Here is a 26,397-nt window from a genome sequence, read left to right as displayed (position 1 = left end):
TCACGCAGGAACCCGCTGGCATCTTCCTAAGGTGCATTCCTGCAGTCTCCGACTAAACGAGGACTCTTCTTTTGCACCCTCTTCTGGTTTTTCAGGGGCTCCTGCCCTTCCTGGAACTTCTTTCGACTTCTGGACTTGGTTCCCTTCCTTTGCAGGTCTTCAGGTCCAGGAATCCAGCAGCTGGTTGGCTGCTGCAAAATCCCAATCATGAGATGTAGTGTGTCCTAAGGAAACTTGCAGTACTTTACTCCTGCTTTTCTGGGCTCTGGGGTGGGGTAATTTACTTACCTTTACTGTATTCTTCTCTCCTAGCGATTCGTCCACACACTACACTTGTCTAGGGGGGAATTCATTATTTCCATTCCACTTTCTTAGTATATGGTTTGTGTTGCCCCTAGACCTATTTTCTCCCATTGCATTCTATAGCATTTCCTATTGTTTGCACTGTCCTATGACTAATTACTTGTCTAATGTTGGTGTCTAGTGTATATATTGTGTATAATACTTATCTCTGGAAGGAATAATGGAGATATTTTTGGTACTGTCACCCAAAGAAATACCTTTATTTACGGTAACTCTGAGTATTGTCTTTACTTGTGTATAAGTAATATAAGTGGTATTGCATGAGCTTTGCATGTCTCCTAGTTCAGCCTAAGCTGCTCTGCTATAGCTACATCTATCAGCCTAAGGTGCTAGAACACTACTAGATTTTACTAATAAGGGATAACTGGACCTGGTATAAGGTGTAAGTACCCACTACAAACCAGGCCAGCCTCCTACTCAAAGCTCATGCAATACCACTGCAGTCACACAGCACTTACACAATGAAAGAAAATACTCAGTGTTAAAAAATAAAGGGAGTTTATTTTAGTGACACGATTACCAAAAAGTACTAGCGAGGCAACCGTCCAGGACGTAAGTAACACAATATATATGTACACTAGTAATCAGATAAAGGCATGGAAAGTAATAGAAGAATGTGCAATATTAAATAGCAATAGTGACCCTAGGGGTGGGCCCAAACCATATACTAAAAACCCCAAAGATAAGTACCACAGTGCCCCCCAGCGACCAGGAAGAAATGAGTAAATTATTGGATTTTCCCCAAACTACCCAAAAGACGAAAAAGAAGATAATGCAACACCCAGACAAGACTGCAAGAAACCAGCAGTGGATTCCTGAAGAGGAAGACCTGTGAAAGAAGGGGACCAAGTCCTGAAGTCACAGAAGTGTTCAGTGGGGACACCCACCCGTCTGTGGTTGCAGGAGTTGGTCAACAGTAGGACAAAGACAGTCAGACATGCAGCCCTAGAGTCAGTGAAGAGTTCTTGGTGGATGCAGTCGACATCCCATGCCGGATGTATGGTTGCAGTCGCTCAGTGGCATGAAAAAGCCACAAATAAGCCTTGGCAAAGGCAGAAGTTGTGGTGAAGCACAAGTGGGGCTGCCGGGACCAGCAAGGTCCAGGAGGACTCAACCCACTGGAGGTGGGGTCCTTGGGGGATCTTCATGCAACGCAGAGAGTTCGCAGAAGAAAAGGCAGACCCACAGGAGACCCACTGGGAGAGGAACCAGGAGTTGCAGAGGAGCCCATGCAGTACAACTGGAGAAGAGTCCCATGCCACATGAGAAGCATGGGAGAGGGCTGCGCTTTGCAGGAAGAAGTGCTGGGGGCTGGGGTTACACGGAGCCTGAAGATCTCTTGGAGGAGATGCCAACAAGCCTTGGTAGCTGTAAGTGTCACGGTGCACACAAGTACTGTTTTTCATGGGAGTGCAAGGGCTTACCTCCACCAAAGTGAAACAGCTGGCAGAGAGGCCCAAGAGGAGTACTCCGTACCACCACCCGAAATGCAGGATCCAAACAGCTCAGGATGAGAGGGGATCCGCATAGCCGGTCGTCATTGCAGTTGGTGCCTGCGGATGCAGGGGAGTGACTCCTTTGCTCCAAAAGAGATTCCTTCTCCCTTCTCATGCAGACTGAAATTTTTCAGCTCCCAGAGGATACACAGCCAGGGACAAAAAGGAAAACATTCCTTTTTGTTGTGATACCCCATGTGTGAGTGTTTATACTCACCCTGGTGCGGACCCACTTGTTTGTCTTCTTTCCCAGTTCTTGGGGAGAGGTCAGATCAGAGTCCACAAAGTATTGATGCAGCTGATCAGAAATGTAGTTATGAAGAATGTGCTTTCTCGAGATCAAATTGTATAAGCCCTGGTAGTCACTCACTTTGCTCCCATGCAACCAGCCTATCAAAACTTTGACATAGCAGTCTACAAAATCTGTCTAGACCTGGGAGGACTTCTTTTTAGTCTCCCTAAGCTTGATCCTATATTGTTCAGTGGTTAGCCCAAATCCATCTAAGAGTGCATTCTTACGTGCTGAATAATCATTTGCATCTTCCTCTCTGACAGTGAGGAGTTTGTCTCTGCCTTTGTCAGAGAAGGAGAGCCACACTATTGCTGCTGCATTTGAGGGACACTTTGTGCTTTACAGGCCCTCTGCAAAGCAGTGAACCTTTTGTGGATGTCATCCCCCACCTTGTAAGATGGGACTATCTTGCTCAGCTTCCTAGAACCACAGGTGTCCTCCCTGATTCTGGTGTCCCTAAAGCTAACATTACTGCCACCATGGGGTGCTAACCCCAACCCTTGTCTCTCTCTCTTTCCACTGCCAAGGCCTCCCTATCTAGGTCCAGCTGTTCCTGCTGCAGCCTCAGCTTGGCCTCCTCCAACCTCAGTTTCCTATGTTTCCTGTCTAAGGAGTATTCCCCTGAGGTGGAGCAGTGGGTCCTCTTGGACACTGAGGAAACATGAGTATGGACAGAGGAGGACATATCCCTCCTCCTGAGGACTCTCTGGACCAACCCTTCCGGAGTAAAGGTGGGCCTACTGTCATGACACCCCCTGTCACTACCTCTGCAGTGCTCTTACCAGGGCTGTGGTGTTCCCCAGGTTCTTCCTGACCCTCCCCAGTGTAGACTAAATCTACCCTATCTAGGACTAGAGGGTCAGTTTCTACTTCTTTCTCCTCCAGGCTCCTGCATTGTCCTGGTCAGTGTGAGAAGGTAGCTTCTTTCTGGCATTGTTACCCCCACTTTTAGCCTGTTTGTGAGTATTTGTCAGTGTGTTTTGCCTGTGGGTTTTGATGGTGAACCCAAGTGACCCAGACTGTCCAGTGGCCGAACTGTCCAAATTTGGAGTCCTTGCCTCCCCTCTACAGACAGTAATCCTATGCACTGCGTGAACTGCAGGTGCTAGGGCTTTGGGCACCTTTCCAAGGAATCCTTTGTTCACAGCCAAGCCCAGGTCCCCAGCACTCTGTCCTGCAATACTCAGCTTCCTGAGTTGATCGCCGGCTTCGTGGGGCCCTCTTTTGCAGTGTTGAGATGACCGCCGTGTTCAGACTTCTATAACACGCGTTCAAGGGCTTCTGCGGGTGCTACCTTCTTGTGTGTGGGCTCTCTACGTTGCTGAGGGCCCCCTCTGTCTCCTCTCCCAAGTGGCAACATACTGCTCCTTCCTGGGCCCGGGCAGCACCCTTTTTCTCTTAACCGCAACTCTTGCTGCTAGCAAGGCTTGTTCGTGGTCTTTTGCCAAAGAAGCACCTCTGCATCCTCCAGCACTCCGTGGGACATCTTCTGCACGAAGGAGAAGTTCCTACCACCTTTCGTTGTTACAGAATCTTCAGCTTCTTCCATCCGGAGGCAGCCATTTTGCACCTTCATCCGGGGTTTAGTGGGCTCCTGCCCCCCTGGACACTTTACGACTCTTGGACTTGGTCCCCTTCCTTTGCAGGTCCTCAGGTCTAGGAATCCGTCTTCAGTGCTTTGCAGTCTGTTGTGGTCTTTGCAAAATCCTCTATCACGAGTTTAGTGTGTTTCTGGGGAAATAGTAGTACTTTACTCCTACTTTCCAGGGTTTTGGGGTGGGGTATCTTGGACACCCTTAGTGTTTTCTTACACTCCCAGCCACCCTCTACACACTACACTAGCCTAGCGGTCCATTTGTGGTTCGCCTTCCACTTTCTTAGTATATGGTTTGTGTTGCCCCTAGGCCTATTGCATCCTATTGTATTCTACAGTGTTTGCACTACTTTCTGACTTTTACTTACCTGATTATGGTTTGTGTGTATATTTTGTGTATTTTACTTACCTCCTAAGGGAGAATATCCTCTGAGATAATTTTGGCACATTGTCACTAAAACAAAGTACCTTCATTTTTAGTAACCCGAGTATTGTGTTTCTTATGATATAGTGCTATATGATACAAGTGGTATTGTAGGAGCTTTGCATGTCTCCTAGTTCAGCCTAAGCTGCTCTGCTATAGCTACCTCTATCAGCCTAAGCTGCTAGAACACTACTAATCTACTAATAAGGGATAACTGGATCTGGCACAAGGTGTAAGTACCATCAGGTACCCAGGCCAGCCTCCTACAGTCAGCCTGGAAGCAGAATCTTATTGCGATTTCTCCCTGTCTTCAGTTTTCTGGGGTCACATCTCCCTCAGATCTTGGAACGTAAGACCCTCTCTAGGAAGTTAGTCTCAGATCCCACCACTGATCCACCAAAGTAGGAAGGTGGCTCTATATACTATCTCAAAGTGAGAGATACTGTGCACAGAGTCCAGGGGTTCCCCTTAGAGATTGATAGTGGCAATAATAGATAATACTAATGCTCTATTTGTGGTAGTGTGGTCGAGCAGTTAGGCTTATCAGAGGGTAGTGTTAAGCATTTGTTGGACGCACACAGGCAATAAATGAGAACACACAAAGACTTCACTCCAGGCCAATAGGTTTTTATATAGAAAAATATTCTTTTCTTAATTTATTTTAGAACCACAAGATTCAGATATCAAATAAGTACATAAATTGTAAGGTACTTGGCATAGGTAAATATAGAAAACAGTAATGTACACAGTTTAGCATAAAATGGTAATAAGCTATTTTAAAAGTGGGCACTGCAAAATTCAGCAGTTTCTGGGGGAGGTAAGTACAGGTGAGTTATTGAGGTAAGTAAAGCACTTACAAGTTCTGTCTCCGGGACATAGGCAGCCCACCGTTGGGAGTTCAAGTCAACCCCAAACACCCAGCAGCAGCAACACAGGACCGGTCAGGTGCAAAGGTCAAAGAGGGCCCCAAATAACATAGGCTCCCATGGAGACTAGGGGTGCTCCGGTTGCAGTCTGCTAGCAGATAAGTACCTGCGTCCTTGGGGAGCAGACCAGGGGGGGGGTTTGTAGAGCCCTTGGGGGGGTCCCAAACAGGCACACAAAATACAGCCTGAGCAGCACAGGGGCAGCCGGGTGCAGTGTGCTATCAAGGAGTCGGGGTTTGTCTTGGAATCAATGGAGGACCCGGGGGTCACTCTGGCGATGCAGGCAGGGCACAGGGGGGCTTCTCGGCCCAGCCACCGACTGGGGAAAGATGAGGGCCTCCTGCTGGTCACTCCTGCCCCGATAGTTGGTTACTCTCTTGCCTGGAGGCTGCGGGTTCAGTGCTTCTTCCAGGCATCGGGTTCTTTGTTACCGGGCAGTCGCGGGCAGGGGGATTCTCTGGAGTCTTTCTGCAGGCGTCGCCGTGGGGGTGCAGGGATGTCGTCTCAGGGTGGACACTCGTGGGAGTCGCCTGGGAGTCCTCGCTGTAGTGTTGGTTTCTCTGGACACCGGCCGGGGGCATCAGGTGCAGAGTGTTGGGGGACTCACGCTTCAGGAGTGAGGTGGGAGTCCCTTTAAAGATGGTTTCTTCTTAGTTGCTTTGGACAGATCCGCTGTCCACAGGAGTTTCCTGGTCCTTTGGAACTGCAGGGCAGTCCTCTCAGTCGGCAGAGGTCTCTGGGCCCACAGGATGCGTCGCTGTTGCAAGTTCTTTGAATCTGGAGACAGGCCGGTAGGGCTTGGGGTAAAGCAGTTTTCGTCTCCTTCTTCGCTGCAGGGTTTTCAGGTCAGCAGTCCTTCTTGTTAGGTTGTCAGAAATCTGATATCCTGGGTTCAGGGTTGCCCCTAAATTCAAAATTTAGGGGTGTGTTAGGGCTGGAGGGCAGTAGCCAATGGCTACTGTCCCTGAGGGTGGCTACACCCTCCTTGTGCCTCCTCCCTTTGGTGAGGGGGGCACATCCCTATTTCTATTGGGCTAATTCCTCCAAAGCAAGATGGAGGATTTTCTAAGGAGGGGGTCACATCAGCTCTGGTCACCGTAGGGGTGATCAAGGCTGAGGGGGTGACTCCTCCTTGTTTTTCTCATTATCTCCCCAGACTTGCTGCCAAAAGTGGGGGCTGTGTCTGGGGCAAGGGCATCTCCACTAGCTGGAGTGCCCTGTGGCATTGTAACACGAAGCCTGAGCCATTGAGGCTCACTGCTAGGTGTTACAGTTCCTGCAGGGGGGAGGTGTGAAGCACCTTCACCCAGTGCAGGCTTTGTTTCTGGCCTCAGAGACCACAAAGGCTCTCACCCCAGGGGTCAGAAAATCGTCTTTCAGTGGCAGGCTGGCACAGACCAGTCAGTCCTACGCTGAAGGATTGGGTAAAATACAGGGGGCATCTCTAAGATGCCCTCTGTGTGCATTTTTTAATAAATCCAACGCTGGCATCAGTGTGGGTTTATTATTCTGAGAAGTTTGATACCAAACTTCCCAGTATTCAGTGTAGCCATTATGGAACTGTGGAGTTTGTTGTGACAAACTCCCAGACCATATAATTAATATGGCCACACTGTACTTACAATGTCTAAGAATGGACTTAGACACTGTAGGGGCATATTGCTCATGCAGCTATGCCCTCACCTGTGGTATAGTGCACCCTGCCTTAGGGCTTTAAGGCCTGCTAGAAGGGGGACTTACCTATGCCACAGGCAGTGGTTTGTGGGCAAGGCACTGAGGGGAGAGCATGTCGACTTAGTCTTTTTCTCCCCACCAACACACACAATCTGCAATGGCGGTGTGCATGTACTAAGTGGGGGGGGGTCCCCTAGGGTGGCATAATACATGCTGCAGCCATTTAGGAACCTTCCCTGACCACAGGGACCTTGGTACCAGGGGTACCTTTTACAAGGGACTTATCTGTGTGCCAGGGGTGTGCCAGTTGTGGAAACAATGGCACATTTTTTGTGAAAGAACGCTGGTGCTGGGGCCTGGTTAGCAGGGTCCCAGCGTACTCTGTCAAGTCAGCATCAATATCAGGCAAAAAGGTGGGGGCGGGGTAACTGCAACAAGGAGCCATTTACCTACACCCTCATAGTGAGAGTCTGGGGCCAGAGGATTGTGCTCTACTGAGGACATTCTTGCTAGAGTGGTGTAGGTTTACCTAACTACTCTAACAACTAGGCTCCCTAGGAAATTATGGAACAAAGGCTATGTAGACCCCTAGCTTACCCAAACTTGGGAAATTAGAAATCCTGACCACTAGGTGCAGTGTGTACCTAACAGCTAGTACTACTCATTCCTTTGGAAAGTGACTAGTGACAAAGTGTTAAGGCAATTGCAAGTGTTTTATGCCACCGCTGCACAGCCAACGTAGGAAACTGGCCTGGTGTGTGGTGAGCCACTATGGTGTTACCTTATACCAGGTCCAAGGATCCCCTATTAGTGAAGTGTAGGCAGAGTCTAGGAAGCTAGGGCTCTCTAGAGGTAGCTGTGGGTGAGCAGCCAAGACTTATCTAGGAGACATGCAAAGTTTATGTAATACCACTATAGTCACACAACACTTACACATATGAAATAACCACACAGTGTTACAAATATAAAGGTACTTTATATTATGGTAACACAAATAGTAAAATACTGTGTAGGCAGTACCCCTACTGGAGGTAAGTAAACACACTATTATATACTCATTAGCAATCAGTAAATAGCATAGAAAGCAATAGGCATTGGTAAAAGCAATAGCAAATTGTGCGGAGGGGAGGACCACCATTTACTAAACAAGGATTTGCAATACAACGGGTCTCGCATTTGCTCGAGTTAGAGCTATAAGCGTTGTAATCTCCTAACCGGATTTTTCTTGCCACACAAATTGAAAGAAACAAAACGAGCGCGATCATGCTATGTAAAACGCAGCGCGGTCGTGCTATGTAAAACCCAATCGCGATCACGCTGCGTGGAAAATAAAAAGATAAAGTAGTGCAGAAACCAGGCTGAAAACATTGAGCCTCGTAAGTTGTCAGTAGTTGGAGGGTGCGCTCGAGGAGGGCTAAACTCAGGAAAAGGCATGACATATGCATGCCTTTCACTAATGAAAGCAAGCGGATTTTAAAAGGCAAGCCCACAAACCAATGAAAGTGACAGGCGTAACATGGGTGTGGTTACAAGCCTAAAGAGAGATTACAAGAGGGACAGCGCGATTGTGCGTTCAACCATAAAAAGTGGAATGTGAAGGGCACTCCCCCACCCAAGGAAGTAAAATCAGTAGGGGGGAGCTGGAGGAACTATGAACCCCAAGAGGTAAGTACCAGAGGAAACCCCAGCGACCAGGAGACCAGAGGCAAGTACCTGGTTTCCTCAACAACCAGCAGGAGGACTTTGGAAGAGGATTGTGCAAGACCCAGACGTGACTGGAAGAACCCGCAGGTGGATCTTGACAGAAGAGGACCTGCAAAGGAAGGGGACCAAGTTCAGTTTGTGATGGAGTGTCCGGCTGTGGCAGGAGCCACCACCCACCCTTCTTTGGATGCAGGACCAGATTGACGGTGGATGAAGAATGTCACCAGTGCAGCACAGGAGCAGAACAGGAGTTCCAGAAGTGATACAAGTGATGTACCACATCAGCGGTTCTGATGCAGTCGGTCAATGGTGCTGGACAACCACCAACAAGCCTTGGCAAATGCAAGAGTCGGAGAAGAAGGTTTTGTAAACCTGAAGAGGACCAGCAAGGTCCAGGGGACTCGACCCAAGGAGGGGAGTCAGGGGTGACCCTCAGCAGCTTGGAGAGTCCCAAGAAGAGAAGGCAATCCCCACAGGCGGCCCACTGGCAGCAGGTACAGGAGTTGCAGTGAGGCCCACTCAACACACCTGAAGAGGAGTCCCACATCGCTGGAGCAGGTTGCAGAAAACTGTGCATTGCAGGGAGAAGTGCTTTGGGCCGGGGCTACACTAAGCCTGAAGATCCCTTGGTGGAGGAACATAGAAACCTTGATAGCTGCAAGAATCGTGGTGCACAGAGGTACTGGCCTGCAAGGAGAGGCAAGGGCTTACTGTAGGAGGCTGGCCTGGCTTGTAGTGGTTACCAGAGGTACTTACACCTTGTGCCAGGTCCAGTTATCCCTTATTAGTGTAGAAGAGGTGTTTCTAGCAGCTTAGGCTGATAGAAGGTAGCTATGGCAAAGCAGCTTAGGCTGAACTAGGAGACATGTAAAGCTCCTACTATACCACTGGTGTCATATGCACAATATCATTAAAAAAACACAATACACAGTTACTAAAAATAAAGGTACTTTATTTTTATGACAATATACCAAAAGTATCTCAGTGAGTACCCTCAGTATGATGGTAAGTTATATACACAAGATATATGTACACAAACCAAACTTAGGTAAGTAATAGCAAGAAAAGTAATGCAAACAGTGTAGAATTACAGTAGATTGCAATAGGAGCACATAGGTATAGGGGCAACACAAACCATATACTCCAAAAGTGGAATGCGAACCACGAAGGGACCCCAAACCTATGTGAGCTTGTAGAGGGTCGCTGGGACTGTAAGAAAACAGTGAGGGTTAGAAAAATAGCCCACCCCAAGACCCTGAAAGGTAGGTGTAAAGTGCACCTACTACCCCCAGAGAGCACAGAAGTCGTGATAGGGGGATTCTGCAGGAAGAACAAACACCAGCAATGCAACAACAGTGGATTTCCGGACCTGAGTACCTGTAAGACAAGTGGACCAAGTCCAATAGTCGCAACAGTGTTGGGAGTGGGCAGGAGCCCAGGAAATGCCAGCTGAGGGTGCAAGGAAGCTGCCACCTGTTGGAAGAAGCTTGGAGTTCTGCAAGAAAGAAGAGGTCTGGGAACTTCCCCTTCGAAGGATGGATGTCCCACGTCGCGATGAAGCTTGCAGAGGTGTTCCCACGCAGGAAGACCGCAAACAAGCCTTCCTAGCTGCAAGGGTCGCAGTAGAGGATTTTGGGTGCTGCTGTGGACCAGGAGGGACCAGAATGTCGCCTCTTGGAGGAGGAGGCACCCAGTGACTCAGGGAGCTCTCACAGAAGCAGGTAGCACACGCAAAAGTACCTGAATAGGCACTTGGAAGGAAAGTGAACCGGAGTCCACGCGAAGTCACAAAAGGGAGTCCCACGATGCTGGAGAACAACTCAGAAGGTTATGCACTGCAGGATAGAGTGTCGGGGACCCAGGCTTGGCTGTGCACAAAGGAAATCCTGGAAGAGTGCACAGGAGCCGGAGCAGCTTCAAATCACGCGGTACCCAGCAATGGACTCTAGCATGGGGAGGCAAGGACTTACCTCCACCAAACTTGGACTGAAGAGTCACTGGACTGTGGGAGTCACTTGGACAGAGTTGCTGCGTTCCAGGGACCATGCTCGTTGGGCTGAGGGGGACCCAGAGGACCAGTGATGCAGTCTTTTGGTGCCTGCAGTTGCAGGGGGAAGATTCCGTCAACCCACAGTAGATTTCTTCAAAGCTCCTGGTGCAGGGAGGAGGCAGGCTACCCCCAGAGCATGCACCACCTGGAAACAGTCGAGAAAGCCGGCAGGATGAGGCGATACAAGGTTGCTAGTAGTCGTCTTGCTACTTTGTTGCGGTTTTGCAGGCGTCCTGAGCAGTCAGCGGTCGATCCTTTGGAAGAAGGTGAAGAGGGAGATACAGAGGAACCCTGGTGAGCTCTTGCTTTCGTTATTTAAAGAATTCCCCAAAGCAGAGACCCTAACTAGCCAGAAAAGGAGGTTTGGCTACCAACGAAGGAGGATTGGCTACCAAGAGAGGTAAGAGCCTATCAGAAGGAGCCTCTGACGTCACCTGCTGGCACTGGCCACTCAGAGCAGTCCAGTGTGCCCCCAGCACCTCTAAATCCAAGATGGCAGAGGTCTGGGACACACTGGAGGAGCTCTGGGCACCTACCCTGGGAGGTGCAGGTCAGGGGAGTGGTCCCTCCCCTTTCGTTTGTCCAGTTTTGCGCCAGAGCAGGGCTGGGGGATCCCTGAACCGGTGTAGACTGGCTAATGCAGAGATGGGCACCATCTGTGCCCATCAAAGCATTTCCAGAGGCTGGGGAAGGCTACTCCTCCCCAGCCTTCACACCTATTTCCAAAGGGAGAGGGTGTTACACCCTCTCTCAGAGGAAATCCTTTGTTCTGCCTTCCTGGGCCAGGGCTGCCTGGACCCCAGGAGAGCAGAAACCTGTCTGAGGGGTTGGCAGCAGCTGCAGTGGAGACCCCGGAAAGGCAGTTTGGCAGTACCCGGGTACTATGCTAGAGACCCGGGGGATCATGGAATTGTTTCCATGATCTTAGACATGTTACATGGCTATGTTCGGAGTTACCATTGTGACACTTTAAATAGGTAGTCACCTATGTATAGTGCACGCATGTAATGCTGTCACCCCACTCTCAAAGTCCGGGGAATTTGCCCTGAACGATGTGGGGGTGCCCACACACTAAGTAGCTTTGCACCCAACCTTCACCAGGTGAAGGTTAGACATATAGGTGATTTATAACTTACTTAAGTGCATTGGTAAATGGCTGTGAAATAACGTGGACGTTATTTCACTCAGGCTGCACTGGCAGGCCTGTGTAAGAATTGTCAGAGCTCCCTATAAGTGGCAAAATAAATGCTGCAGCCCATAGGGATCTCCAGGAACCTCAATATCCTGGGTACCTAAGTACCATATACTAGTGAATTATATGGGTGTACCAATATGCCAATGTGAATTGGTAAATTTTGTCACTAGCCTGTTAGTGACAAATTTGGAAAGCAGAGAGACCATAACCACTGAGGTTCTGGTTATCAGAGCCTCAGTGAGACAGTTAGGCATCACACAGGGAACACATACAGCACACATACTTATGAGCTGCTGGGGCCCTGTCTGGCAGGGTCCCAATGACACATAGACTAAAACAACATATATACAGTGAAATATGGGGGTAACATGTCAGGCAAGATGGTACTTTCCTACACTTACTGTCTCCCAAGTTGGCCAACCGGTAGAGAGGACCAAGGGGACCACTCCAGCCCACCACCTGTGATGCAGAATCCACGCAATTCTGGAGGAGAGATGAACCAAGCAGCTGGTCATTGCAGCTGGTTTCTGTGGATGCAGAGGAGTGACTTCTTCACTCTTAAGGGAGATTCCTTCTTACTTTTTGTGCAAGCTGAAGACTTGTCGCCCTCGGAGGATGCACAGCCAGGGAAATGTTGCAGTTGCTCGGATGAGCCAGAGAAACAATGTTGTGGAGCAGAGTCGTCTCTGAAGTTGCAGATTGTTCGTTCTTTGATGGCCCAGTTGCAGTACCGGTGGCCAGACGATGAATTAAATGATTAATAGGAGTCCTGCTGGAATCTTGCACGTCAAATCTGAAGACCCATCGAAGAGGGAGACCGTAAATAGCCTAGGAAGGGTGATTGGTCACCTAGCAGGATGACCACCTATCAGGAGGGGGCGCTGTGACATCACCTACCTGACCTTGTAACTCACATGCTCCCTGGGACCTCTGCCCACCTTGGATTCAAATTGACAGAACCAAATGGCCACCTGGAGGATCTCTGGGCACCACCCCTGTGGTGGCAATGGATACAGGAGTGGTCACTCCCCTTTTCATTTTCCAGTTTCGTGTCTGAGCAGGGATTGGGGGTCCATGAACTAGTGCAGACTGGCTTATGCACGGAGGGCACCAAATGTGCCCTTCAAAGCATACCAGTAGCTTGACGAGGCTACCCCTCCCAAGCCATGTAACACCTATTTCTAAAGGGAGAGGGTGTTATCCCCCTTCTCCCAAAGGACATCCTTTGTTCCACCTTCCTGGGCTTTAGCTGTTCAAACAGCAGGAGGGGCAAAAACCTGTCTGAGGGGTGGCAGCAACTTGGGCTGCCTGGAAAACCCTAGAAGGCTAGTAGAGCAATGCTGGGGGTGGCAGCAGCTGGGCTGCCTGGAAAACCCTGTAAGACTGGTGGTAGCAATACTGGGGGTCCTATAAGGTGCCCCAGAATGCGTGGAATCATACTTTAATACTGGAAACTGTATTTGGGTATGATTCCGACATGTTTGATACTAAACATGCCCAGGTTCGAAGTTAACATTATGTAGCTGGACATACGTAGTGATCTACGATCATTACATGCATAAAATGGCTCCCTGCACACAAAGTCCAGGGAAATGGAGCTCGAGTTGGTGGAGGCTTCTCTGCTAGTGCAGGGGTGCCGTCACACCCAGGTACTTGCACCCTGCCCTCTGGGCTAGAAGGGCCTACCATAGGGTGACTTACAGTGACCTGTAGTGAAAATTGTGCCTGCATCCTTTTCACGCAGGCTGCAATGGCAGGCCTTCAGGTGCACTTTGCATGGTCTCCCCGTGGGTGGCATAATACATGCTGAAGCCCATGGACATCCCCTAGTACCCCGATGCCCTGGGTACCATATACTAGGGACTTGTATGGGGGCACCAGTATGCCAATTGCGAGGTGTGAGAAGAGAGCACAGTCACTGGGGTCCTGGTTAACAGGATCCCAGTAAACACAGTCAAAACACACTGACAGCAGGCAAAATGTGGGGGTAACCGTGCCAAAAAGAGGGTACTTTCCTGCAGCTTGGACCTGGTATAAGGTGCAAATACCATAAGTGTCCACCAGACCAACTTCCTACACAAAGCACACCTAATGGTCAACTTTGCTGCATGTCTCCTGTCCTGAACTGTTTGAGAAAGAAAGGTCATTGTGTCCTCCGGGACCTGATTTGTCCCCTGTGCCACCGTGTCCTAAAAAGTGTGGGAAAAATGGCCCAATTGGCATGAGGTGTTAATCGACCACATTGCCTGGCTTTTGGAAGAAAACATCTTCTTCCCAAGCCAATCCAGCCTCTTGGATTCCATATCTGGTGGTGCGTAAGGGAAGGTGCCATGATAAGTAGATGCTTGGACTGCCAAGCTGTCTGGGGTGGGGTGTTGCGTGAGAAATCTAGGGTCACCCGGTGCCGGGCGATGGCCAATTGTCTTATTTACAGAAGCCCCTGTGCTAAGTTTGAACCACGTACCCAGCAAGATATCCGTGAGGGATTCATTGAAAGGCAGCATTAGTTCCGATGTGCAATCCCGCACTGAAGCACCTCTGTCAGGAGATTAGTCATGACCGGCACTGAGGGCAGTTCAAGGTCAAGAACCTCTGCTGCCGTGTGCACCACCATTGCATAGAATGCCCCCTCCTCCGCATCACCTGTAGGAGGGGAGAGCAAGCCAGTAGTTGGTGAGGTCTGCAGGGCCTGTGGGTGCTCCAGTAGGACCGACCCATTGATATACAGGTCTCATAAACTTCTTCATTTGAGGGGGATTCGATCCGGACACCGGTTCGGCGGAACCGTTCCTGGAACTGCGACGTTCCCGATTTGCCTCGACGGGCATGACAGAGTCAAAGCCCTCTTGGACTTCTTCTTCTTGTGCTTCTTCCCAGAGTGCCCGGAGGACCTCGAGTGTGATGAAGAGAAATGCAGGAACCTGGAGCAGTCCAGCGACCTTCTCCTTGACCGGGACCTTGACCTACATGAAGTCGTGCTGGCCATTGTCAACTGCCGGGCCGCATTAGCTTTAGGGACTGCTCCCTCAAAGCTTTTGGAGCCATGGCCCGGCAGTCTTAGCACGACTTCAGATCATGGTCGCCTTCGAGACACCATAGATACCTGGTGTGAATCAGTCACCAACGTGGCGCGATGACAGGCTCCACGCGGCTTGAATCCAGTCTTTTTTTCAAGGTCATCCTTGCACAAACTCAAAAAGTCTCAACAAGAAGGTCGAAAAAGGCCGTCAAAAAAGACAGAGTAGCTCTGTTCCAGATATGTGTTTTAGCAGTGCAGAAGGAAAAGAATTGACGCTCACAAGCCTGGATGATGCCTTTACAGGTGACTGTGACATCACAGACTGCTCCAGTGGTGCCAACGACGCCGTGCAGATCTGAATGATGCTACCCACAGGCATGCGCAAAAGTTCCAGATTCAAAGCTGACGCTTGTAAATTCTAAAGGGAAAGAATCCACAGGTATAAGTCTCTGTCAGATAGTGGAGTACCTACACCAGAGAGCCCAGTTCCATATGTGTGAAATCATGTTGGAACCTCTTGCTGAAGTCATTGGAGATCTCAGTTGTCGAGCTGCTGTCGCAACCTGTGGACCAGGTCAGCGGAACCCAGGCATGGATTCCAGAAGAAGAGGTCCTAAGGAGAGAGTGAACAGAGTCCAGACCACCCAGAATTGCCCAGGAGGTGCAGGAGGGCAATGCCCACCCTTCTGGGTGAGGGTTCCTATAGGACGGTGGACGAAGAAGTTCAGGTGATGCAGGAGAGGATCACAGGAGTTGTCCACCGATTGTCCCATGCCGATCGTCAAATTGCAGAGGGGTCAGTGATCAGCGGGACCACTAACAAGCCTTGGCAAAGGCAGAGAAGCTTTGCACGAAGTTAGCAGGATTTGTGGGACCCAGCAAGGTTCAGGTGACCCAACCTTGGCAGATAGGTCAGGGCCAGCCCTCAGCAAGCAGGGAAGAACAGCAGAAATCGTTAAAGGCCCACAGCAAAGCCATCTGGAACAGACACAGGGAGTTGTAGGGAGATCTTAGCAGCACAGCAAGGAGGAATGCCCACGTCTCTGGAGTTTCAGAGAGGATGCCGTTCTTGGAGCTGGAGGGTGTTGGTGGCCGGGTATTCTTGGAGCCAGGAGCTCTTCGAACTGTAGAGCCAATAAGCCTTGACAACGGCAAGCAGATGTACACAGGGCTTCCAGCCAAGCAGCTCCATTGAGGGACCACGAACATCCCAGTTGCAAGAATATGTCAGACCTCTGGAGAGCCACAGAACCAATACTTCCGTTGCAGAGCCTTGGAGAGTCCGTGGGACAGCAGGATCCACAAACTGGTCGTCGACATTGAGATGCCTGCGGATGCAAGGGAGTGACACCTTTCACTCCAAGGGAGATTCCCAGTAACTCTGGAGGATACTCGGCCTTGGGGTTGCAGACGTCTTTGCAGAAGTTGGAAACAAATTTGCAGTAGGAGCCCTCCTTCCGGTTACAGTCTTGATTCTAGTTCCAGCGAAGAGCAGCAGGAGCTGTTCTGGTGTCCAGGTTTAAGAAGAGTCTTGCAGAGGAGACTTGCAGACAGTTTCTTAAGTCTTGCAGATGAATCTGGGGTCCCACCTTATGGAAGCCCTTTGTTCTGTCTTCCCCTGTCCGAGTGAGGCTCAGAAGCAGTAGGGCAGAACAGTGTATGGGGTCGTTAGTAGCACGGGCAAGCATGCAAACCCTGAAGACTGTACTGGCAGACATGGGGGACCCCCTAGGAAGCCCCCAGAGCACATGGAATCAATCGGTGTAGTTGCATAATTCCAACATGTTTGATACCAAATATGCCTATGTTTGGTGAAGCCGTTATGTAGTTGGACAACTTGTGTTGACCAGTGTCCACTACATGCCTTAAGTTGGTTTCCCACACTTAAACAAAACCAGGGAATTGAGTCTGGGTTTTGTAGGGGCACCGCTGCTCATGCAGGGGTACCCTCAAACTTAGAACCATACACCCTGCCCTTGGGCTAAAGCACCTACCTTAGGGGTGTCTTAGAGGGTCATAGTTCAGTGATTATGATATAAGGCAAACCTTATATCTTGAGTGGAATGTGCATGCACCATTTCACACAGGCTGCAATGGCAGGCCTGTAGTCACAGTTTTTATGGGCCTCCATGGGTGGCACGATGCATGCTGCAGCCCATGGGGGACCCCTGGTGTGCCAATGGCCTGGGTTCCTAAGTACTATATACTTAGGACTTAAATGGGTCCACCAGTATGCCAATTGTGGGGTATAAAAGTTACCTTACAACTAAATTTAAGGGACAGAGCACTGACACGTGGGTCCTGGTTACCAGGATCCCAGTGTACTACAATCTAAACATACTGGCACCTGGCAAAAAGTGGAGGTAACTAAGCCAGAAGGGTGCTACTTTCCTACAGCATCAGCGAGTGTTCACCAGTACGAGATGTTTGATACCAAACATCCCTGTCTTCAGTGAAGCCATCATGTAACTGGGGAACTCTTTGTGACCAGTGTAGAAGGCTGGCTCAGTATATGGTATACACCTATAGGTGCGGTGCCCTGTACTGAGTCCAGGCAACCCTTAGTGATAGTGTAAGAGATTCTAGATAACCAGAGCTCTCAAGGGATAGCGCTGGAGAGCAGCCAAGGCTTATCCAGGAGGGTGTAAAGTAGTTGCAGATACCACACAGGTCTTTCAGTGATTTACACACAGGAAAGAACCACATCCGTGTTAGAAAATAATGTATTTATTATAACACAAACACTTAACTAACTTTGATATATCTCAAGAAATGAACATACAAAAATATACTCAGAAAAAGATGAGTACAAGCATAAAATAACATGGGCCCCTATGGGGGGCCAAGCCACATCCCAAAAAATTGGATGCCAAAATCACTACCAACCCAAGCTAGGACTGGGGGAGCACTAAAACACCAAAGCTTAGTTTTTAGGATTTCCAAGGCACCCCTGTGCAGAGTTGTATCCTTGGGTTAGTGTCCATAGGATAACATTTGGAAGTCACTCTTGGACTTTTTAAGTTTTAGGACCCTTCCCAGAGGAACCCAAAGAGACCCGTTGGGACATGGGAGGTTCAAGAGTGTGCTCAGCCGTGGATACGCAGAGAAGCGGAGTACCAAATACCAGGGAACCCAGATGCTTAAGAGTGAATTTGTTTTGGATCCTCTTGTTGAAGTTCATGGGGGACCTCGGTTGTCCAGCTGCTGTTGTGACCCATGGACCAGGTTGGTGGAACCCAGGTGTGAATTCCGGAAGAACAGGACCTAAGGAAGGAGGGGGCAGGGGCCAGACCACCCAGAGGTGCCCATGTGGTGCAGGGGCAATGCCCACTGTTCTTGGAGAGGCTTTCCTGTCAGACGGTGGTCAAAGAAGTGCAGCTGTGGAGTCTAGGCAATGCAGGAAGATCTCAGGACTCGTCCGCGAGCTCTCCCACGCTGGTCATCAGATTGTAGAGAGGTCAGTGGTCAGCAGAAAGTCTTCAAATTCAAAAAATCTTTGTCTGGATTGTTTCAGAATTTTGGAGACTAGCAAGGTCTAGGATACTCTATCTTTGCAGGTAAATGTGGAAAACTGGCACTTTGTTGCAGTACCCCCTACTTTTTGCCTGGTTTCTGGATACAACTTGGACTGGAGTCCACTGGGATCCTGCTAACCAGGTTGCCAGTGTTCTTTCGCTAACATTGCATTGGCACAATTGGATACACCTTTAGCTACCACTATAAGTCCCTTGTAAAAGCTACTTAGGTACTTCATGGCAGCAGCACTGATTTTGCCACCCTCCAGGGCCATGCATCCAGATGCACCCAGCGCTACGATTGCAGGCCGGATGTCCTGGTGCACGCCTAAAGCCTAAACTCGACATGGAACACTACCTGTGTGCCCTGTCCACCATACACTGCATTCCCTATGGGTAAGACACCACTCTGGCAGGCCTTCCAGACCTAAGGCAGGGTGCACCCTATTATATGTGAGGGCATAGCTGCATGAGCAGTATGCCCTCACTGTGTCCTTGCTGTAGGAAAATACCCTTTTTTGGCATGGTTGCCCCCACTTTTTTCCCTGTTGTCAGAGTGTTTGACTGTGTTCACTGGGATCCTGCTAACCAGGACCCCAGTGACTGTGCTCTCTCCCTTTTAAATTTGGTTGCTTGAACCACACACACCCCACATTTGGTGTACTTGTGCTCCCTTATAAGTCCCTAGTATATGGTACCCAGGGCATTGGGGCACCAGGGGTTCCCCATGGGCTGCAGTATGTATTATGCGACCCATGGGCAGCCCATGCCAAGTGTATCTGCAAGCCTATTATTGCAGCCTACGTGAAAGGGTGCATGCACCCCTATCACTACAGGTGACTTCACCAGGTCACTGTAAGTCACTACTGTATCTCAGAGGATATACTCCCTTAGGAGGTAAGTAAAATACACAAAATATACACACAAACCAAAATCAGGTAAGTAAACAGTTAGAAAAGTAGTGCAAACACTGTAGAATACAATAGGTTGCAATAGGAGACAATAGGCCTAGGGGCAACACAAACCATATACTGCAAAAGTGGAATGCGAACCACGAATGGACCCCAGGCCTAGTGTAGTGTGTAGAGGGTCGCTAGGAGTGTAAGAAAACACTAAGGGTGTCGAAGATACCCCAGCCCAAGACCCTGAAAAGTAGGAGTAAAGTGAAGCACCTCCACCCAGTGCAGGCTTTGTTCCTGGCCACAGAGTGACAAAGGCACTCTCCCCATGTGGCTAGCAACTCGTCTGGTTGTGGCAGGCTGGCAGAAACTGGTCGACCCCACACTAGAATTCGGATTGGTATTCAGGGGCATCTCTGAGATGCTATCAGGGTGCATTTTACAATAAATTCCACACTGGCATCAGTGTGCATTTATTGTGCTGGGAAGTTTGATACCAAACTTCCCAGATTTCAGTGTAGCCATTATGGAACTGTGAAGTTTGTGTTTGACAAACTCCCAGACCATATACTCTTATGGCTACCCTGCACTTACAATGTCTAAGGTTTTGGTTAGACACTGTAGGGGCATAGTGCTCATCCACATATGCCCTCACCTGTGGTATGGTGCACCCTGCCTTAGGCCTGTAAGGCCTGCTAGAGGGGTGATTTACCTATGCCACAGGCAGTGTGAGGTTGGCATGACACTCTGAGGGGAGTGCCATGTCGACTTAGTCTTTTTCTCCCCACCAGCACACACAAGTTGTGAGGCAGTGTGCATTTGCTGAGTGAGGGGTCCCTAGGGTGGCATAATACATGCTTCAGCCCTTTGAGACCTTCCCTGGCATCAGGGCCCTTGGCACCAGGGGTACCAGTTACAATGGACTTGATATGTGTGCCAGGGCTGTGCCAATTGTGGGAACAAAGGTACAGTTTAGGGAAAGAACAGTGGTGCTGGGGCCTGGTGAGCAGGATCCCTGCACACTTTCAATCATAACTGGCATCAACAAAAGGCAGTTAGGGGGTAACCATGCCAAGGGAGGCATTTCCCTACAAGGAGGCTTTGAAGATATGTTTGTTGTGTGGTTTTGTTCTGATTGCAACATGAATTTGTTTCCGTAGTTGACCTAACAATTCTTTTGTCATGTTTGTATATTGGCAGTGAAGATGCTCTATATCTCATGGTTATTGAAATGAAATTAGTTGAATCATCTGACTCACAGATGTGGTTGCAGAGCCTGACAACTTATTTCTTTGCTAGCTGCTAATAATAGATTGATATTGTGACATGCTTCATGTGTAAGTTCACTGATTGTATGAAGTCCAGGGAGTTTAGGTTTTCAACAAAATCTGCCTCTCACTTTTCTATGTGCTTTTTCTTAAACTTTTTCTGGTATGTTGCAGCTTTTGTAATTATGTTTAAAAATGTGTTTTTCTGCACATATCAGTATTTTAATTTACTTTGGCTCTGTTCTCATGCTTTTCTAAAATAATCATGACCATTCAATCAACCTTGTGTACAGTAATAAAATTGAGATGTTTGTTTTTTGATTATTAGGGATAAATTAATACCGGAACGAGTGGATCGATACAACATCCAGTTTGTCCTTGCAGTTGACAAAACAATTTCACTGTACAGTCAGCAGGTTTGTTTCAGTTACTGTGTACTGGTAGAATGCCATAAGGCCATTTTCCTGTTTTGAAAATAATTTTCATGCTAATGGTAATAATTGTGGTGCTTTTTTTTAAAGTTCCCTTTAGGGTGTTGCCTAGAAAGAGGATTTCAGGATTCAGAGTCTCATGTTGCAGATAAAGACTTGTAACCTATATCTTATACTGGCTCTAGACATTGAGTGTGCAACGTACCCTTCTGCTGGGAATTTAGTTCAGCTCCACATTTATTCTGGTGTGTCCAGCCTCCTTTGCTCTAGATTTATTGGATGTTTTGTCAGGCTTTCTGTGTTTTCAATTATTATTTTTTCCAGTACAAAGCACAAAAATAGATGAGGCAATTTCCAGATGTGGCTCAACCCTTTCTTTGCCCTATCCTCTGCTACACATATTGGCATCAAAACCTCTTGTCACTCTCTAGTCGTGTCCAGGGTTTTTTGTCGGGCGTAAATTCTTGGCTTGATGTAATTCATATCTGATAGAGACTTCTAGTTGCAGGTTCCTTCCCATAGAATTTTCCCCCAGGCGTTTGACTGGATCCGGAGACTTTTTCTTTGAGCAATACCCCTGCGTGTGTTAGGTGGAATCAGTTGACTCCACGAGCATCATTGGCAACGTGGTCGCCGTGATGACGTTGGGAGTAGTACATAGACGCCACCTCAGCGCAGTGATGTCAGCTCTTCTCTTTCCGCGCCACGCGCTGATCCGGAGAGAGCTACCCTAGGTCAATTTTTGACTGACTTCGACTCTTTTGTCGAGTTTTTTGGTGAAGATTTTGGTGCGTCTGGATGTTCTCGAAGCTGGGCTTCAAACCTAGCAAGGGCTGTCACCGCATGATGTCGGTGACTGATCCGTATCAGGTCTACTTGTGGTGCATGGAGCGCGACCACAACCCGAAGTTGTGCTCGAATGCCGGGCTATGCATCAAAGGCCTTGAGGTAGTGGTCCCTCAAGCTTATGGTGGCCCGGTGCTCAGCTCCGCATAGGTCTCGGTCTCGCTTGTGAGGAAGGTCTCGAGACCGGTCGCAGAGCCACCACCGCTCGTGTTCCTTGAAGTCTTCGGGTCAAATTAAGAAGTAGAAGAAATCTCATCATCTTTCATCTTCACCCCGTTGCTCGGCTGATGCGATGCGGGAGGAGCATCAACACCAACACTCACAGCCTCTGTCCTCGGAGTTTGCTTTTGGGTCCGCTCTGCTCCACACCTCCCTGAGTTTTCGGGAGCCGGGGCGACCCCTGCCCTATTAAACGAAATCAATGAGGCCGTGTGTAGGAAGTTGGCTCTGTATATACTATCTCAAAGTGGGAGAAAGTGTGCACAGAGTCCAAGTGTTCCCCTTAGAGGTTTATAATGGTAAAATTAGTTAATACTAATGCTCTGTTTTGTGGTAGTGTGGTCGAGCAGTAGGCTTATCAGAGGGTAGTGTTAAGCATTTGTTGTACACACACAGCAATAAATGAGAACGCACACTCAAAGACTTAACTCCAGGCCAAAAGATGTTTATATTGAAAAATATTATTTTCTTAATTTATTTTAGAACCACAAGATTCAGAATTTAGGTAAGTACATAAATTGTAAGTTACTTCACACAGGTAAGTATGGAACTTTGAATTAAAACAGTAGTATACACAGTTTTGGCAAAAATGGCAATAAGCTATTTTAAAAGTGGACACTGCAAAAATCAACAGTTTCTGGGGGAGGTAAGTAATAGATAGTTTCTCAGCTAAGTAAAGCACTAACACAGTCAATCTCCTGGGCATAGGCAGCCCACCGTTGGGGGTTCAAGACAACCCCAAACCCACAACACCAGCAACACAGGGCCGGCAAGGTGCAGAGGTCAAAGGAGAGCCCAAATAACATAGGCGCCTATGGAGAACAGGGGTGCTCCAATTCCAGTCTGCTAGCAGGTAAGTATCTGCATCCTCGGGGAGCAGACCAGAGGGGTTTTGTAGAGCACTTGGGGGACACACACACAGGCACACAAAATACACCCTTGTGGCACAGGGGCGGCCTGGTGCAGTGTGCAAAGTAGGTGTCGGGTTTTGCGTTGAAAGCAATGGAGGGACCTGGGGGTCACTCTGGTGATGCAGGAAGGGCACAGGGGGACTTCTCGGGCCAGCCAGCGACAGGGTAAGGATGAGGGCCGCCTACTGGTCACTCCTGCACTGGTAGGTGGTTCCTCTCCGTCCTGTGGGCTGCGAGTGCAGTGCTTTGTCCAGGCATAGGGTTACTTTGTTACCAGGCAGTCGTGGTCAGGGGGGAGCCTCTGGATCCTCTCTGCAGGCATTGCTTTGGGGGTACAGGGAGGTCAACACAGGGCGTCCACGTCATTGGAGTCGCCTGGGGGGTCCTCTCTGCGGTGTTGCTTCTCCTGAACTAGAGCCGGGTGCAGAGTTTGAAGACTCACGCTTCCGAGGTGATACGAGAGTCTTTTTAAAGTTGGTTTCTTGCTGTTTTTTAACAGAGCTGTTGTACTCGGAAGCTTCTTGGTCCTTTAGGTGCAGGGCAGTCCTCAGAGGTCGCTGAGGACACAGAGGACTGCCCTGCACCAAAAGGACCAAGAACCTCTAGAGAACATCGGCTCTGTTCAAAAACAGCAACAAGAAACCAACTTTAAAGAGACTCTCGCCTCACTCCATAATTGTGAGTCTTCACACTCTGCACCCGATGCCCGCCAGCTCGAGTTCAGGAGAACCAACACTGCAGAGAGGACCCCCAGGCGACTCCAACGACATGGATATCCTGTGTCGACCTCCCTGCACCTCCACAGTGACGCCTGCAGAGAGGATCCAGAGGCTGCCCCCGACCACGACTGCCTGGTAACAAAGGAACCCGATGCTGGACCAAGCACTGCACCCACAGCCCCCAGGACTGAAAGGAACCACCTACCAGTGCAGGAATGACCATCAGGCGGCCCTCATCCTAGTCCAGTCGGTGGCTGGCCCGAGAAGACCCCCGTGCCATGCCTGCATCGCCATTGTTTTCAACGACAAACCTGACACCTACTTTGCACATGCACTCGGCCGTCCTTGTTGGTGTATTTTGTGTGCCTGTGTGTGTCCCCCCCCCGTGCTGTACAAAGCCCACCTGGTCTGCTCCCCCATTATGCAGGTACTTACTTGCTAGCAGAGTGGAACCTGAGCACTCCTGTTCTCCATAGGCACCTTTGTGTTTTGGCCCTCCTTTGACCCCTCCTTTGACCTCTGGACCTGACCGGCCCTGTGTTGCTGGTGTTGTGGGTTTGGAGTTGTCTTGAACCCCCAACGGTGGGCTGCCTATGCCCAGGAGACTGACTGTGCAAGTGGTTTACTTACCTGAGAAACTAGCTATTACTTACCTCCCCTGGGAACTGTTGACTTTTGCAGTGTCCACTTTCAAAATGGTGTATTGCTTTTTGGGCCAGAGTAAAACTTGGGTCAGACTTGTTCCATTGTTTCACTGGCCTCATATGGCAGAAGACACTGAGGAGTTTTGTCGCTCGTGTGTGACCTGCCAAGCCAGTGGCAAGACTGGTGGCACACCTAAGGCCCTCTTAATCCCACTCCCAGTGGTTGGGGTGCCCTGTGAAAGGGTAGGGGTTGATATTGTTGGCCTCCTTGACCTCCAACAACTTCAGGCATTACGTTTATCCTTGTGGTAGTGGACCATGCCACTAGGTATCCTGAAGCTATACCCTTAAGGACCACTTCAGCTCCTGCAGTGTGTAGGAGGCTGGCCTGGCTTATAGTGGGTACCTTGTGGTACTTACATCTTGTACCAGGTCCAGTTATCCCTTATTAGTAGAATAGAGGTGTTCTAGCAGCTTAGGCGGATAGAGGTAGCTATAGCAGAGCAGCTTAGGCTGAGCTAGGAGACATGCAAAGTTCCTACTATACCACTTATATCACTTAGCACTATATCATAACAATCACAATACTCAGAGTTACTAAAAATAAAGGTACTTTATTTTAGTGGCAATATGCCAAAAGTATCTCAGAGGATAAACTCCCGTAGGAGGTAAGTAAAATACACAAAATATACACACAAACCAAAATCAGGTAAGTAAACAGTTAGAAAAGTAGTGCAAACACTGTAGTACACAATAGAATGCAATAGGAGACAATAGGCCTAGGGGCAACACAAACCATATACTCCAAAAGTGGAATGCGAACCACGAATGGACCCCAGGCCTAGTGTAGTGTGTAGAGGGTCTCTGGGAGTGTAAGAAAACACTAAGGGTGTCGAAGATACCCCACCCCAAGACCCTGAAAAGTAGGAGTAAAGTTACCCTACTGCCCCAGAAAGACAGTAAAGTCGAGATAGGGGATTCTGTAAAGGAAGGGGACCAAGTCCAAGAGTCACGCAAGTGTCCGGGGGGCTGGAGCCCACTAAACCCTGGATGAAAGTGCAAAAGGGCTGCCTCCGGGTGGAAGAAGCCGAAGATTGTGCAACAACTGAAGGTGCCAGGCACTTCTCCTTTGGTCAGAAGATGTCCCAAGGCGTGCTGGAGGATGCAGAATTGTTTCCACGTAGAAAGACCGCAAACAAGCCTTGCTAGCTGTAAGAGTTGCGGTTGAAGGTTTTTGGTGCTGCCAAGGCCCAGGAAGGACCAGGAGGTTGCCCCTTGGAGGAGGGGAAAGACGGGGCGCTCAGCAACACAGACAGCCCACGCAGAAGCGGGCAACACCCACAGAAGCACCTGAACAGGCGTTCATAAGATCTGAGCATGACGGTCATCTCACCACAGCAAAAGAGGGTCCCACAAAGTCGGAGTCCAACTCAGCGAGTTGGGCAATGCAGGACGGAGTGCTGGGGACCTGGGCTAGGCTGTGCACAAAGGAAGTCTTGCAAAAGTGCACAGAAGCCCAAGCAGCTGCAGTTCACGCAGTACACAAGATTACTGTCTGGCGTGGGGAGGCAAGGACTTACCTCCACCAAATTTGGACAGAAGGGCCACTGGACTGTCAAGGACACTTGGACCCAGCTCCTGTGTTCCAGGGACCAAGCTTGTCAGGATGAGAGGGGTCTCAGAGGACCGGTGATGCAGAAGTTTGGGGCCTACGTTGGCAGGGGGAAGATTCCGTCGACCCAGAGGAGATTTCTTCTTGGCTTCCAGTGCAGGCTGAAGGCAGACAGCCCTCAGAGCATGCACCACCAGGAAACAGTCGAGAAAGCCAGCAGGATGAGGCGCTACAATGTTGCTGGTAGTCTTCTTGCTACTTTGTTGCGGTTTTGCAGGTGTCCTGGAGCAGTCAGCGGTCGATCCTTGTCAGAAGTCGAAGAGAGATGTGCAGAGGAACTCTGGTGAGCTCTTGCATTCGTTATCTGATGAGAAACCCACAGGAGCTACCCTAAATAGCCCTCAGAGGAGGATTGGCTACAGAGAGAGGTAAGCACCTATCAGGAGGGGTCCCTGACGTCACCTACTGGCACTGGCCACTCCGAGATCTCCATTGTGCCCTCACACCTCTGTATTCAAGATGGCAGAGGTCTGGGACACACTGTAGGAGCTCTGGGCACCTCCCCTGGGGAGGTGCTGGTCAGGGGAGTGGTCACT

The 26,397-nt window shown here is 49.4% G+C and overlaps 1 protein-coding gene across 3 annotated transcripts in view; it reads left to right on the top strand.

The window, feature by feature from the left end:
* SMCHD1 (structural maintenance of chromosomes flexible hinge domain containing 1) overlaps positions 1–26,397 on the top strand; it is a 2,128,336-nt gene that overhangs the window by 1,677,602 nt on the left and 424,337 nt on the right. For all 3 annotated transcript variants that reach the window (XM_069219969.1, XM_069219967.1, XM_069219968.1), the window contains one exon: positions 20,748–20,835. In XM_069219969.1, the coding sequence (XP_069076070.1) occupies positions 20,748–20,835 (88 nt within the window). The remainder of the gene's footprint in view (positions 1–20,747; positions 20,836–26,397) is intronic.

This window comes from Pleurodeles waltl, chromosome 2_2 (genome assembly GCF_031143425.1).
Source record: "Pleurodeles waltl isolate 20211129_DDA chromosome 2_2, aPleWal1.hap1.20221129, whole genome shotgun sequence".
Taxonomy (NCBI): Eukaryota; Metazoa; Chordata; class Amphibia; order Caudata; family Salamandridae; genus Pleurodeles; species Pleurodeles waltl.
This window is presented reverse-complemented; position numbering and strand designations above follow the sequence as displayed.